The 14,078-nt window shown below is 54.0% G+C and overlaps 5 protein-coding genes across 5 annotated transcripts; 1 reads left to right on the top strand and 4 right to left on the bottom strand.

The window, feature by feature from the left end:
• Window positions 1-1,314: 1,314 nt before the first annotated feature.
• Window positions 1,315-4,460, bottom strand: ppk32 (Protein kinase domain-containing protein ppk32; the record flags this gene model as incomplete). The annotated part of the gene is made up of 3 exons (XM_037329783.1): window positions 1,315-2,888; window positions 2,947-3,790; window positions 3,858-4,460. 3 exons carry the CDS (start codon window positions 4,458-4,460, stop codon window positions 1,315-1,317), a joined length of 3,021 nt encoding a protein of 1,006 aa, XP_037172120.1.
• Window positions 4,461-5,572: 1,112 nt separating this feature from the next.
• BAT2-0 (Branched-chain-amino-acid aminotransferase, cytosolic) lies at window positions 5,573-6,882 on the top strand (the record flags this gene model as incomplete). The annotated part of the gene is made up of 2 exons (XM_037329784.1): window positions 5,573-5,810; window positions 5,867-6,882. The coding sequence occupies 2 exons, from the start codon at window positions 5,573-5,575 to the stop codon at window positions 6,880-6,882; spliced, it is 1,254 nt and encodes a 417-aa protein (XP_037172119.1).
• Window positions 6,883-7,574: 692 nt separating this feature from the next.
• CGCA056_v014543 (uncharacterized protein) lies at window positions 7,575-8,074 on the bottom strand (the record flags this gene model as incomplete). The annotated part of the gene is made up of 2 exons (XM_037329785.1): window positions 7,575-7,650; window positions 7,818-8,074. 2 exons carry the CDS (start codon window positions 8,072-8,074, stop codon window positions 7,575-7,577), a joined length of 333 nt encoding a protein of 110 aa, XP_037172118.1.
• A 703-nt stretch (window positions 8,075-8,777) lies between these two features.
• DNA2-1 (DNA replication ATP-dependent helicase/nuclease DNA2) lies at window positions 8,778-11,522 on the bottom strand (the record flags this gene model as incomplete). Its single annotated transcript, XM_037329786.1, has 1 exon — window positions 8,778-11,522. One exon carries the CDS (start codon window positions 11,520-11,522, stop codon window positions 8,778-8,780), a length of 2,745 nt encoding a protein of 914 aa, XP_037172117.1.
• A 42-nt stretch (window positions 11,523-11,564) lies between these two features.
• DNA2-0 (DNA replication ATP-dependent helicase/nuclease DNA2) lies at window positions 11,565-13,819 on the bottom strand (the record flags this gene model as incomplete). Its single annotated transcript, XM_037329787.1, has 5 exons — window positions 11,565-11,569; window positions 11,613-12,111; window positions 12,165-12,254; window positions 12,306-13,706; window positions 13,772-13,819. The coding sequence occupies 5 exons, from the start codon at window positions 13,817-13,819 to the stop codon at window positions 11,565-11,567; spliced, it is 2,043 nt and encodes a 680-aa protein (XP_037172116.1).
• Window positions 13,820-14,078: the final 259 nt, after the last annotated feature.

Here is a 14,078-nt window from a genome sequence, read left to right on the forward strand (position 1 = left end):
GACAATGGCAAAGCCGATCGACACCAGCTTCCAACATCGAGAATCCTCATTCACCGTTCTGCATCTCGTCCTCCCTTTTTCGGCAAAGTAAGTGCGAATGGGTTAACCGCCTTCCACGCCTAGCTCGCTGCTACCAACAACATGAGAATATCTCTCAATATTGTCGTAATAATTGTCACTTTTCAGTTGCTCAGCCCCCAATGCATCATCGCTCCAACAGAAGCACGCAGAGTACCTGAGTTGTTTTTTTTTTGTTTTTTTAAGCCTGCGCCAAACTCGCCCTCAAGCCAACTTTATGCCTCTTTCTGATCCTGCATGTGACGGGCCACATCCCGGCTGGTTGCGTGCGTTACCACAAACGCTAACCAACCCGACGAGCCAAACGCCATTTGAGAAAACAATAATGAGGAGGGGAAACCCGAGAAGAACAGGTGCCCCCCAAGATTAAGAAATCTGAACGGTCTCAAGAAGTGATCACTCCTTTGTCCGGAATAAATGCGTCCAGCTTGTGAGATGATAGTGGCCTGAACAGCAGGAACGCTGCTTGTGTGGTGTAAGATCGAGATGATTTGCGCAACTCGACCGACACCCCCCGGACGCGCCTCGGCCTCCATTGCCGACCGCAGCAATCACTCTCCGCAAATCATCGCATCATGGACACTTCGCCCCCTCATGAAACATATCCGTTCTCTTCCCAAACACCCGTGTAATCTATCAAAGTGATAACACAACCACCCTTCCAATAGCCTGCCGGGACCCCAAAGGTTGCCCAAACTGTTTTCGTCAGACTTGACGGGTTTCTAAATCAGAGAGAGTGAGAGAGGGTGAAATGACTCTCGATTTTCAAAACCCACCGTCTTGGCCCTACCCTCCTCCTTGGCGGACCGTCGCCGACGCGCCCTTTTTTTTTTTCCTTCGTCATGTGCTACGCCAGTACTTGCTCTCAGTCCACAAGTCTCATCGAATCTTGACTTTGCGGGGTGGTCGGCCCACCAAACATGCCCTGAACACTAATGTTGTACACTCCGGCGCTATCGCTTCATCTGCGACTTCATGAGTCGTACTGTCTCTTATCTCTACGTTGTGAATTTCGCACTTGAAACTATCCGCTCAACTCTGCCTGTCAACTGTGCAATTGCCAAGCCTCAAGATTCAGTTTGCATCATATTGCATTTCATCTCAGACCGTTCGGGAACCCCGCGCAGTCAATAGGCGCCCCAGAAACCGGAACTCTAGAAGAAAATGTGTGTGTATCATGTAAACAACACTGGGATGCCCAGACTGACCACATTCTGCCGCTATTTCAAGTGCCCGCTAAATGAGACTTTCGTACTTATCCAATCCGCTCTTTGGCTGCTGCGACTGTTGTTGTTGCTGCTGCTGCTGAAAGCCAGACATGCTGTTCATGCTCATGTTGTTCATCATGCTGTTCAGGTTGCCGCCCGACGCCATTCCCATACTGCCCATGTTCATTCCAGGCCGCGACCCCAGAGTGTTCATGCTGTTCATACCGCTCATAGTGCTCATCGACTGTTGACCCATCACGCCCATGCCGGTGTTAGTTGCAGGCTTGTTGAATGCACTCATGCCTGACTGTGTCGGCGTGTGACTGGGCGGCGGTGGTAGGCTAAACCCGGATGAGCCGGATGAGCCCATTGAATTCTTGCCTGGCGGTGGTGGCAAGGAAAATGAAGAGGACTGCGACAAGCCCGGCCTCTGCCCGCCAAGCGACAAGTTGGACATGGATGAGTTAATTCCGCCAAAAGCGGAGCTCGGAGGTGGTGACATGGAATTTCCGGCCGAGAAGCCCGGAGTTGACGCCGCCGACGACGACGACCATGGGTTGGAAGTTGCAGTGGCCGCAGTAGACCAGTTGATTGAAGAACTTGTCTGAGTTTGTGGTTGTGCTGGTGTTTGAGCTGTTGGTTGCAGAGGCTTTGAGAACTGAGTCGATGTCGGAGTCATAGCTTGGAACCCACCCAAGTCAGGCGTCACAGTACGGAAACCTGGCGCTGGCTTTGACGCTCCCAATTGCGACGTTGACGGCGCATTTGTCTGGGTCGGACTCGGAGTTGACCATGAGAACGCCGGAGCATTCGGAGTTGCGGATCTGGATCCGCCAACGGGCGAGGTAACTCTGGCTGGCGCAGGCGCATCGTCCCAGCTAGGGAAGGCTTCCGACGTAGATGTTTGTGTTGCTTTGCCTTTGACTAGACTCTCGAAATCGTCATCTGTGCCACCGTTGGATTGATCAAACCCAGTTCCGCTCACGCCGCCGAAGCCCAGGAAGTCGTCATTCGGAGCAGCTGTGCTGCTGCCGTTGGTTCCGGACAGCTCTTGCAGCTTCTTGGTTTGCTCATCCTCAACTCGTCTGGATAGCTTCTTAATAAGGTCCATGAAGGTCTGGAATTGCTTTAGATTAAGCAAAGGCCCAAGACTCATATGCCACAAAATGGGGAGAATGTCCATTGCTACGAAGTCAGCATCGGCAGCCTCGCCCACAACATGCAAGACGCTCAGAGCCGCCATCATTACAGCAGGCTCCTTTGTCTTAATGGCCTTGACCAAGGGGACAATCTTCTCTTGCATGGTGTATTTGTCCAACATGCTCGATGATGCAGAGGGCTTCTTCTTCGCACCGAAGGCATCAAGACCGTCATCTTGGCCATCCGGTGTTCCGCCGCATAGCACAACGAAAGCTTGGCAACCCCGCACCTTGATGGCAAGACTGCTGGTCTTACTAAAGACCGCCGCAATCACGGGGAAGAGCTCATTCTTGATGGTGCTAAAGTCAAGGACTGGTAGAATAGAGGGGAGTCCTCTCAGAGCAGCGTCAACAACAGCGGGAGTTGGCGCTTCAATTGCTGCGTATACCACAGGTAATATATCTTCACAGGAGTTAGCTGACGTCCATAATTGGGAGAGGTTCTACCCGGAAATCTTTACCGTCCGTAAACTCCTTGCCGTTACAGTTATTGCAGATAGTTGACATGTGCTCCAGGACAACCATCAAACCGGCGTCTTTGGTAGGGTCCCTCTCCGGTGCTTGATCCTTCTTCGGAGGAGGAGCAAACGTGTCCTTGAGGCTTGGTCGGACCTTCTCCGCAAATACTCGTCTCGCTGATGGCAGCAAGTCGACGATGGTGAAGACATTCTGAAGAATTAGGGCGATGAGATCCCTGTCCTTCATTTCTTCAAGAAGTGCGGGCATTAACTTCTTCTCCATGACCGTCTTTGGGAAGGACGGCAGAACCTTGACGAGACCGCGCATGAACTGAGCCTTTTCATTGGGTGTCTTTGCCGGGAAGGCATCGAGGAAGCGAATTGTGGACACAAGCACGTTGTTGAAGTATTCGCTCTCTTGAAATTCCCTGGCTGTCAACCGTTGAGCCGGCCGACGGGTGATAAGGCGTGGCAGGACGTGAGTTGACAACTCTTTTGGTAACGGTCGAGATGATAAGAACTGGTTCGAGGTAGATGGAACCGTTGATGAGGAGGTAAATGTCCTCTTAAAAGTAGACAGACTGCCATGGGCTTCGATGGGTGACTTGTGTGGTGAGTTATAAAGAGACACAGCCAGAAGACCCAACGAGAACATATCGGCAAAAGTTGTAAAGTTGTTATCAAGAACGAAATCAGGAGAAGTGTAGTCGAGGTTCAACTGCACAAAGCGAGGCAGTCGAGGGTCCGGGTTGAGTATCTCCGAGAGGCTGATGGGTTGGAATGATGTCGGCTTGTTTGACCCCTCGGAAGGGCCGCAGAAGGCCAAACCGCTGATTTTCCAATCCGACTGTTCCGGGTTAGCTGAGATCAGTACGATGAATGCCTTTGCTATGAGCTGGCAGGGGTTGACTAACCTTGGAATTCACAAGAATCGCATCTGGAGTAAGGTTTCCATGGACTAAGCCCGCATTCTCATGCAGGAACTCCAGAGCCTTGCTGATCTGGAGCAGTCCCTTCTGTATTTCCAATTCGTCAATCTCCAATTCGCGCCGGCGGCGCACGCCGTCCGAGTCTTCCGTGACATATCGACTCGACCGACCGCCTACCCCACCACTTCGCTCCTGGTCGTCCTTGTCTTGCAACAAGCTCGCCAGCGAAGCCGTGACAGCTTCCGTGACGAATTGCAGCCCGCCACCCCTCGTCTCCTCCACGGGCTCAACGAGCTCGAGGATGCTCGGGTGGCGCAGCTTAGCCAAGCTTGATGCCTCCTTCTTCAGCCTCTCTACGACCTCTTCCGTCGCCCGCTTGAAAGCCGACGCGCCGGAACGGCCCAAGCTATTGCCATGACTGTCGAGGCCTTTCTTGTCGAAGACGAATACGCTGTAGGGCTTCCCGGTCGACTTCTTCTTGCAGTCGTAAATCTTCCAGGGGCCGGCGGTGGACGTCTGGGTGGAAGAGATGGAGTAGTTCGCAGTGATATTTGTCGATGATATCGACTTGAGCGCCGAGGAGAACATGATGGCGTGTCTGGGAGTTCGTTCGTTGGAAAATCGTTCGTCTGGTCGTCGTCAAGGCGGAGGAGACAGGGCTCGAGGAGACTCGATCGTCATGACGGACAGGGTACGAATTGGGCGTGTTTGCGCCAAGCTGGGACCCGGCTGTCAACTTCTCGCGCGCGCGCAGGAGGAGGTGGCGTCTTTGTCTTGGACGGTGACGCAGGGCGAGGGCTGTCGTCGCAATTCCGGCTGTATCGTTGAAGTTCAATCGAGGCTCGATTGGGCGTCGATACGGAATTCAAAGACAGGTGGTTGCGCAAATTGGCAAGTTGGCTCAAGCTGATGTTCAGCCGCGTCGACATCCACGTCGCTGATAGGCAAGAGCGTCCCAAATGCAATCAGCAAGATATCCATGTTTTAGCGATGATCCCACATAAGGTAGGTAGGTACTACGGCAGGCACCCCTGCAGCTCCGGGTTGGGTGCCGTCACAATGTGGTCTGCATCCAAAACACCTCCCGCCAAGCAAGCAAACAGAGCAAGCAAGCTGGGTTGGGCAGCTCCCCTTAGCCTGTAGGTACCGTACCACCTTTACGCGGGACGGCTTAGGTTGCCTGTACCGGGGCAGCCCACTTTTGCTGGTCGCAGCTTAGGTGCCCCCAAACTCCTCAGGGGGGGGGGGGGGGGTAAAACTGTCAATGAAGCCACCAGAGGGGGTGGCTAGGGGGCCAATTATAGCTACCTAGTTACCTTATGGCTGACCTAAGCTTGCTGTCGCAGCACTGGACCTGAAGCTGCAGCGCGACGGGTCCGGCTCCGGGGACCCTGAATGATTGACGATGGAAAGCGACGGCTTTGCAACAGACCCAAGTCCGATAACGCTCCGATGGGCCTTTTGACTCCTCCGCCTCCACGCTATCTTCAAATTGCGCCCGACTCTCTGCTTTTACCACGCTCTGGATTGGTCAATTGGTTCCGCCGTTGACCGCAATTGACATATTCCAGCTTTGTTTTCTACAAAGAGTCACTCTCTTTTGTCTATTTAACTGCTTTGTCCCGCGCAATCTTTTTTGGTTGTACAAACTCAAAAACTATTGTTTTTTTCTTGTATACCCACAAACAGCCGTCGCCATGATGCGACAACTTTTCCCGCGCGCCTCCCGCGCCGCCGGTGCCCTCAGGTTATCACAGACTTCCCCCAGACTAGCAGCTGCGGCATGGCAGTCAACAAGACTCTACAGCGTCAAGCCCGAGGCCGCTTCCGCGGCCAAGCCCGTCGGCATCGACGCTTCCAAGCTCACCATTGAGAAGACCAAGAACCCGGGAACGCTGGGCAAGCCGGAGGAGCTCGTCTTCGGCCGCAAGTTCACTGGTCAGACCACCTGTGACGCCTTATGATAGACTGCAATTGCTGACCGCGCGCCGCAGACCATATGCTCACCATCGAGTGGAACCAAGAAACGGGTTGGCTCGACCCCAAGATCGTCCCCTACCAGAACCTCTCTCTCGACCCCGCGACCTGCGTCTTCCACTACGCGTTCGAGTGTTTCGAGGGCATGAAGGCTTACAAGGACAAGAGCGGTCAGATCAGACTCTTCCGGCCTGACAAGAACATGGCCCGCCTCAACAAGTCTGCCGCCCGTATCGCTCTGCCCACCTTCGAGCCCACCACCATGATCGAGCTCATCTCCAAGTTCGCCAACCTCGAGAAGGACTTCATCCCGGATCAGAGGGGCTACTCGCTGTACCTGCGCCCGACCATGATCGGTACCCAAAAGACCCTCGGCGTCGGTCCTCCGGGCTCTGCCCTGCTCTACGTCATCGCCTCCCCCGTTGGCCCCTACTACCCCACCGGCTTCAAGGCCGTTTCTCTTGAGGCCACCGACTACGCCGTCCGCGCCTGGCCCGGCGGTGTCGGCGACAAGAAGCTCGGCGCCAACTACGCTCCCTGCATCGTTCCCCAGCTCGAGGCCGCCAGCCGCGGTCACCAGCAGAACCTGTGGCTCTTCGGCGAGGAGGAGTACGTCACCGAGGTCGGCACCATGAACATGTTCGCCGCCATGAAGAACAAGGAGACCGGCCAGAAGGAGCTCGTCACCGCGCCCCTCGACGGCACCATCCTCGAGGGTGTCACCCGTGACTCCGTTCTTGCTCTTGCCCGCGAGAGGCTCGTGCCCGAGGGTTGGATGGTTTCTGAGCGGAAGTACACCATGAAGGAGCTCGAGGAGGCCTCCAACGAGGGACGTCTCATCGAGGCCTTTGGTGCTGGAACCGCTGCCATTGTCAGCCCCATCCGCACCATTGCCTGGAAGGGCAAGTCCATCAACTGCGGCCTGACTGAGGCCGAGGAGTCTGGCGAGATTGCCCTGAGAATGAAGGGCTGGATGGAGGCCAGACAGTACGGTGATGAGGAGCACGAGTGGAGCTATGTTGCTCCCGCGTAAGCATTGGCCAGCAATGAATTGTAGATTTGTAGATATCCAAAAAGGAAAGCGTGTGCAATAGAACCTGAGAAGCTTCAAAACGTTATACGTCATTCGGTAGTGGTTTGTTCCTCTTGACACAGGTCGTTTCAAAGTGAAGCTGTCTGTCGAGATCGCACACGGCTTTAACGCTGCTAAGAGCAGTTGAATGCCCATACTTGGCCAGTCAAGAGCCGCAGGAGTGGTTTAACCAGCACCGACAATGAGTCAACGTAGGTGGAAGCTCCGTTGAGCTTCGACGTCATTGGAAGACAGAGATATAGCTGCCGCCTCATCAACTCGACTCATGAACGACCATAAATGAAATCTAAGCATTCGGCAGCGCGCGAAAGTCTTCGTAGAGATGTAAAAAAAGGAAACTAGTTCAAGGTCGGTCATATACACTTTTTGTCGGAAACAAGAGACTTTCGCCTGTACGGTAGGCGAAGCTTCATTGTTCCGCCAAGTTCTCTCCTGTCTTGGTCTTTCCCCTCTCCGCTTCAATCCTCGCGGCTCGGGTTCTTTGCTTCCGTCACGCCATTTCTCTCCTTTCTATAGTTCTCTTCCCCTTCGCCGGGCCAAGAGCTTTTTTGGCTTCCAAAGTCAAAACAGAAAAAAGTTCGGGTTTCGTCGAATATATGTAATTTGTGCGCGTTGTTACATGAATCCGCTCCTCACTTCTCGGGGTCCGGCAGGATGCCCTCCTTTTCTAATCTCCTTCTGGCCTCCTCGAGGGCCCACGTGTCGAGCCTAAATTCAATCAACGTTAGCCACGGTCGACATCGAAATTGCCTCAATGCTGGCGATTGTGTGCGAAGCCCGTCGACGTAGCTTTGCAGCTAAAGGAGAACCCGGAAGTAGGTATCCTGTGGTGTTGCCGCCTTTCTTCGGGGTGCGGGGGGACGGGCTGCACTCACGAGGTATCAGGCTTGAAGGCGAGAACAACGCCGGTGGCAATGATGCCTCCGCAGAAGAGGGTGTAGAAGGGGAGCTCCCAGCCCTCCTTCTCGTACTTCTCACCGGGCTTGACGCCCCAGAGCCAGCCGGACGGGGGATCGAAGTCGGAGCCGCCACCGCCACGGCGGGCGGTCACGGAGAAGGCCCTCGTGGAAGGAGCGGTGGTCTTGATGGCGCGGGCGGCGCGGATGGCCGCGGTCGGACGAATCGCCGGCATCGTCGGGGTCTTTCGTTTGCGTCTCGAGGGGGCGAGCGTCCCAATTGACGTGTTTCGGTGATGGGTTGGGCGGGGTTTGAGAGGGGAGATTTCGCGGGCGCGGTGGGCGGAGTTTGCGTCGTTGCTCACACAAGTGAGGGAGGTTGCTGGACTGGAGTTGGATTCTCGGGTCCACGTCGGGATGGTTAGTCAGCAAAAGTCACGTGTCGACGATCGAGGTACCGACTCCACCCGACCAGTTACGGAAATGGCACTCCGAAGAGTACAAGACGGCTACCTCTTTTGTTGAAGAACAGGAAGATCTCTAAGAAGTGACGAAAGCGATTCGGGAGTTGTGCGACACTTGTTGCTTAGATCCGGAGTTGTGTCGGCAGGTTGCGTCTGAGGCAGAGTTTCCAAGACCTGCGCTGCATCGCCGATTGATTGGTCTTCGCAGAGCCGAAGATGCGACAACTCCCTCGGCCTCGGTATGTACACCGGACCCCGTCTTACCCAAAAATCGTCTCTCCTTTCTATTTCTCGTATCACCAGAGGGCACAAAAAGCTGCGATGACAAAGATTTACGCGGAGAAACCTGATACCTGCAATAGCCTATCAAATGCTACGCGTCACCAATAATAACACCCAACGCCTTACATCTCGTAATCCTAAAGTTATCATTGGATCCCAATACCAATGCCGTTTACTCCAATCCATGCATATCTCAATAACCGCCGTTTGTCATGTCATTCAGAATATCCCTGAGAATGACTTTATCCTTCATAAGCACTTTCTCTCCAATTCTTGCCCTCTTGGGCTCCGGTCGCCGGTTCTCCTTATCGACACCTAATCCCAACTTCGGGATCTTTCTTGGACTGATGCCCTTCCTTGGACTCGTGTTCTTCCTTGTCTTCAGAGGCGATACGCCGCTGGCGGTCAGCTGTGTCGACGTATCGTCAAAAAAGTGATTCTCCAAAGCATCGGCAGGCAGGTCGTAAATCCAGTCTCTCTCTTCCATCAGGCTAATGAACTTGCTGAGCATCTCTTCTTTTCCGCTGCCCTTCAATGTGCTCTTACTTCCGACGACGAGAAGCTTGGTTTTGGCGCGAGTGAAGGCCACGTTGATGCGGCGCCAGTCCTTCAGCAGGTCGCCGATGCTGCAACTATCGTTGCTGCGGACAAGGGACAGAATGACGACGTCCTTATCTCTGCCTTGGAATCGATCTGCAGTGTGCATTTCCACGCCGACATGGGCGCGAAGACCATGCTTGAGCAAGGAAAGTTGTGAACGATAGTGTGTCATGACTCCGATCTCTCCATCAGGCACTCCGACGGTGAGTAGACCCTCAACTAGTTGCGTAACTATGCGTGCCTCGGCCGGGTTGACAATTCGATTTCCTTTCGCCTCCTCACGGGTCAGGGGCTGAAGCGTGTCGGTGTTGACAAACTTCACCCGGGTTTCACCATCAAGCAGTTCACGAAGCCAGCAGCAGCTTTGCGCCATGGATGTGCAAAATGACTTCGGAGTGCCTGGACGAAGTATGGTCGATGAGTCGTAGTGAAGCTGTTTCAGCGCGCTCATGTTTGGCACGTCAAGCTTCTTGAATCGTAGCTGCTCCGTGCCGCATCGCAAGCGCCCCTTGTAAATGAGGGTATTGCTAAGGGTCATGATGTCTTCGCACATACGATACTGGTGTTCCAGATTGACCACCGAGTCGGGGTGTGTATCTGAGAGAAGCTTGAACAAGCTGACATCAAGACCGCCTTCGCGTGCCTCCTCATTTTGGACGAGAGGCGGAAGCTGATTGTGATCTCCAACAAGGACGAAAGTCTTTGCCATTCGGATCGGCCCAAGACAGATGGGTAGCGTGATCTGAGAGGCTTCGTCAACTATGCAGTAGTCGAATGTCCGTTCGTTGAAGAGCGGATGTCCAATACCGAGGCAGGTCGTTGCGACAATTGGCGTGTCGTGCCATGCTGCCTTGATTTCATCGAAAGAGTTCATCGGTTGGCCGGCCAGAATCGCAAACTGCTGCACATCGGGGTGAACTTTGGCGGGGGCGCCGAGACGCAGGATCGGCGTTTTGTCGTCCTTGAGCTTGAGAAGAATGTTGTCGACAGCGGTATGAGTGTACGAGGTGAGCAGCACACTCTTTCCCTGGGATGTGAGGGCTCGGATGATGTGAGCAATCGTCGTTGTTTTGCCTGTACCAGGCATGCCGAGCACCAACGCATAGTCTTGAGCACTCATGACTTTTTCAATTGCCTTGCGTTGATCCACATTCAGGGACTCTTGGTCAGCGATAGTATACTGCGTGGGTGCTGACTTGAATCTCGGCGGAACAAGGTCTACAACAAGCCGGCGGATTTCTCGAGAGCCGAAAACACCTTCCGCCATGGTTTGTACGAGGTTGTTTCGCACGACCGCCATGCCGTTGCTGAATTCGTCTTTGTCAAGTCGATAACGGATGGGTGCTTGCTGGATCTTTCCTGGGGCGTCATCTTGGGTGGAGCCTTCAGGGACAACCTCCATGATACTGGCAAAGACTTGGTTGTTGGATTCGTCGAAGCCCGGTTGACGGATTCGCGCGTTGTGCAGCCGCCGATCGACGGCCACGCTAATTCTCTGCTTGCGGACAGCGGTAACGTAGCCCAGCGCAAGCGCAAAATGTCCCTGTTCATCGGAGACGACGATGGGCTCACCTACGGCAAGCTGAGACTCCAGGAAAGAATGGCCAGGGTTTGGCACTCGCTTGATGAAGGTGTAGTTGAAACGGTTGATCTTTGAAGTTCCCTGGTCTTCAGACCATGAGCCTTCCTCAATGATGACATCCGAGAAACATCTTCCCACCTTCTCTCGCTCCTGACTGACCATCGTCCACAACTCTCTCTTCAGCTTCTGCGTCTCCTTCTCCTCCTTCGTCAAGAGATTTTCCCATTTGAGAAAGAAATCCTGATGCTTGGGTGTAAGATGCTTTACTACCTCGTCAAACTGCACATCCATTCCGCTCGTTTCTCCATTGCCGTCATCTGCAAGCTTGTGATAGATGAAGCACGGAGCCTTGGCGTAGCATTTTCCGCACATGTTCTTACTCCTTTTCATCGGCGGCAGCTGAACACTGCGTTCTCGAATATGACATGCTAGCTGGTTTCTTTGCATAATCATGTGCCGTAGTTCGTGACGAATGGTGGGAATGCGCATCGTCTGGGATGTCTCCATATAGTAAAGGATACCATAGACGATTTCTAGATCATAGCGGTCTGATAGGAGCAAGTTGTACAGAGCTGTTTGCGCCGTGTGGTTGGCGTTGGCATGCTTGCCAGTCTTGACCTCGAATGGTACGGTCAAGGTCTTGAGATCTTTGCCGTCTTTCATCGTGACTTGAACAGTCGCATCGATGTTTCCTTTCAGGCCGTACATGGGTGACCAAACATGCTCCTCAACATCAAGCAGCTTGCTGACACACATGTTGGCTTTTTTGCCATTGCGATCCTGTACGACAGCATCGAGCTACTCTCTGTTAGCGACTACGGCAAGAACCATCTGAGAACGGATCACTTGCCTTGGGCTGAGAGGAGACAAAGGCCGAAGCCCAACAACTCAACTCAGTCATCTTGGACTGCAGGTGCTCCCTGGCAATACTCGTGCTGACCTTGATCTTGTACAGGTCCTCTACATGTTTCTCGATGACTTTGTCGATAATTGTGCTGAGGAACCGGAGATCCCACTTGTTCGCCATCAGGGCTTCTTGGAAGATCTCGTGGAGCATGGTGCCGTAGACAAGAGGAGCAGTTGCTTCGCTAGTGGCTTTGACGCGGTCTTGCAAGACAGCCCTCCGCATGCAACTAAAAGAATCGGCGACTACTGTTGCGGAGACCAGTTGATCGGGATGCAAGACCAGAATGTTTTGGGAATCATCAATGATGCATCGCCCATCAGCAGAAAAGTCGCCAATGACGTGTACGTATGCTTTGGGGTGTGCTGGTGTCTCGAACCAGTCTCCCCGGAGGTGTATTGTCCTCATGGTCTTGCTGTTATCCTTTTGCACGATCAGAGTCTAGAGTCAAGTTAGCAAACGTTGCAATTCAACAGCAGCTGAATGTAGCCTACTTTTTCCATTCTGGACCGATCACGATCGTCTGTGTACTCGCTTTCTAGGACATTGGTCACCAGATATCGCTGAATGGCTTTGGGTTTTGTCTACCTTCATCTTAGTATTTGCTACCGGGGTAGCCGTTGATTGGGACGTACAGCAGTTGTGGATGGGGCGTGGGATTGCTGAGCGGTCTGTGTCGCAGCGAGTTCTGCAGCGTCGAAATCGAAGTCTCCGCCGAAGTCATCTCCAAAGACGTCGTCCGGGTCGTTATCCAAAGGAGCCGGTAAGGGTCTCGGCGCGGAGGCAGGCTTTGCCGATGTTGCAGATTGAGACGCCAGGTGTATCTCTGCAGTTTCCATGATCCCTTCCGCGGCCTCGAAAATGTCTTCATCCAAGTCATCAAACTCGTCATCCATCGCGGCGATGTCCTGCTTGGCTGCTTGAACTGGCAGGGGCACCGGGGTAGTCTGCGTCGGCTCTTGCTGGGGATTGGAAAGACTCATACCGGCCTCTAGTTCCAAGAAAGTGTCGTCGTCGAACTCATCAAAGTCATCGTCGCCATAGTCGGACTCGGCAGCTGGAGCAGCGTTCTTTTTATCTAAGCCCAGGTCCTTTGCTACAGCCGTATTAGAGCTCTTGCCCGGGGGCGGCAGATTCGGAATCCTGGTTGGTCTCGGCGTTGGTGAGGACGGCGGCCTTCGCATTGTATCCGTCTTTCTCTTCTTAGGAGATGGTGTCTCGAAATCATGCTCGGGCAGCGGCTCAGGCGCCTCTTGTGGCGGGCTGTCCTCTTGAATGCTTCCGGTGACGGTGTCCAGCAACGCCGTGACTAGAGAGTTCTTGGAGCTGTCTGTCGTCTCCCGTGTCAACGTGCTGGTTAATGAAGGCGCATCTCCGCGGTCTACTCTTCTCCTCTTTGGCCAATTGAGGCCGCAGCTTATGGCTCTCCGCAAATTAGCATCGCCACCGGCGGGGGCTGGTGCAGTCTTGAGGTTGCGCGGAGAAGAGGAGAACATTAGGTGAGCCAGGGCGGGGTTCGAGACGCCGAGGGGAGTGACGTTGCCGTTGCTACTAAGAGAGAATCGATCCCAAAGCTCCAGGGTTGGGTCGGCATGCGGCGATTTGAGGGCCTCGCTGAGCTTCTTGACGTTCACTGCCGGCGTTGCGGGTTGGTCGGGGGCAGGGGACGACACCGGTGAAGAACTCCTGGCACGCTTCCGGCCTTTCCTTTGCAACATCGGGGAGAGGGCGGCAGCATAGGTGCGGTCGTCTTTGTTTCGTTCATTGTCCCATAGGATTCGTTCGCCTGGCGAAGTTTGGGTCTCTTTCTTGGGTACATTCGTCTCCATCAGATCTCGCCAGCTCAACTTTGTTGACGGAGTAACGGAGAGGTGGCCGCCGGGCGCATCATTTTCTTGGTCATCATATGTTTTATCGGCGGACTGGAATTGGAATTGGTTCAGCTTGTTCTTGGTCTTATCGGATACGGGGGCGAGAGGTCGCGACGTGGTTTGAGCAGTGATGGGGTTGCTTTTCGAGCGTTGCCATGAGCGGTTCTGAGGCAGGGTCAGCCAGCAGAAACGGAACGGGTGGAGGGGTACCTCAAGTTGGGAAGACATACCTTTGGCCCTGGACCAACATGCTCCGAGTATGACTTCTTGAGAGGCATCTCGGCGATATTGGGTCAATGTCCAAAGAAACTATCACGGGAATGCTTTGGAGTATTCCAACCAAGTCGAAGCAGGGGTCATGGAGGAAGATGGACTAAGGTGGGTGAGCGGGAGACTAGAATAAAGTGGTTGTCCCTCGACGCGCTGTCGCGTCTTCTCGAGACCGCGGCGGCTTTGCACAGGGGACGCGCCGCTGCACGTTCGCGGTAATTTGTGGGGCTTTAGGTACATAATATCGCCCCTGCACACTCAGGAATG

This window comes from Colletotrichum aenigma, assembly GCF_013390185.1.
Source record: "Colletotrichum aenigma strain Cg56 chromosome Unknown KSG_Cg56_contig10, whole genome shotgun sequence".
Lineage (NCBI taxonomy): Eukaryota > Fungi > Ascomycota > Sordariomycetes > Glomerellales > Glomerellaceae > Colletotrichum > Colletotrichum aenigma.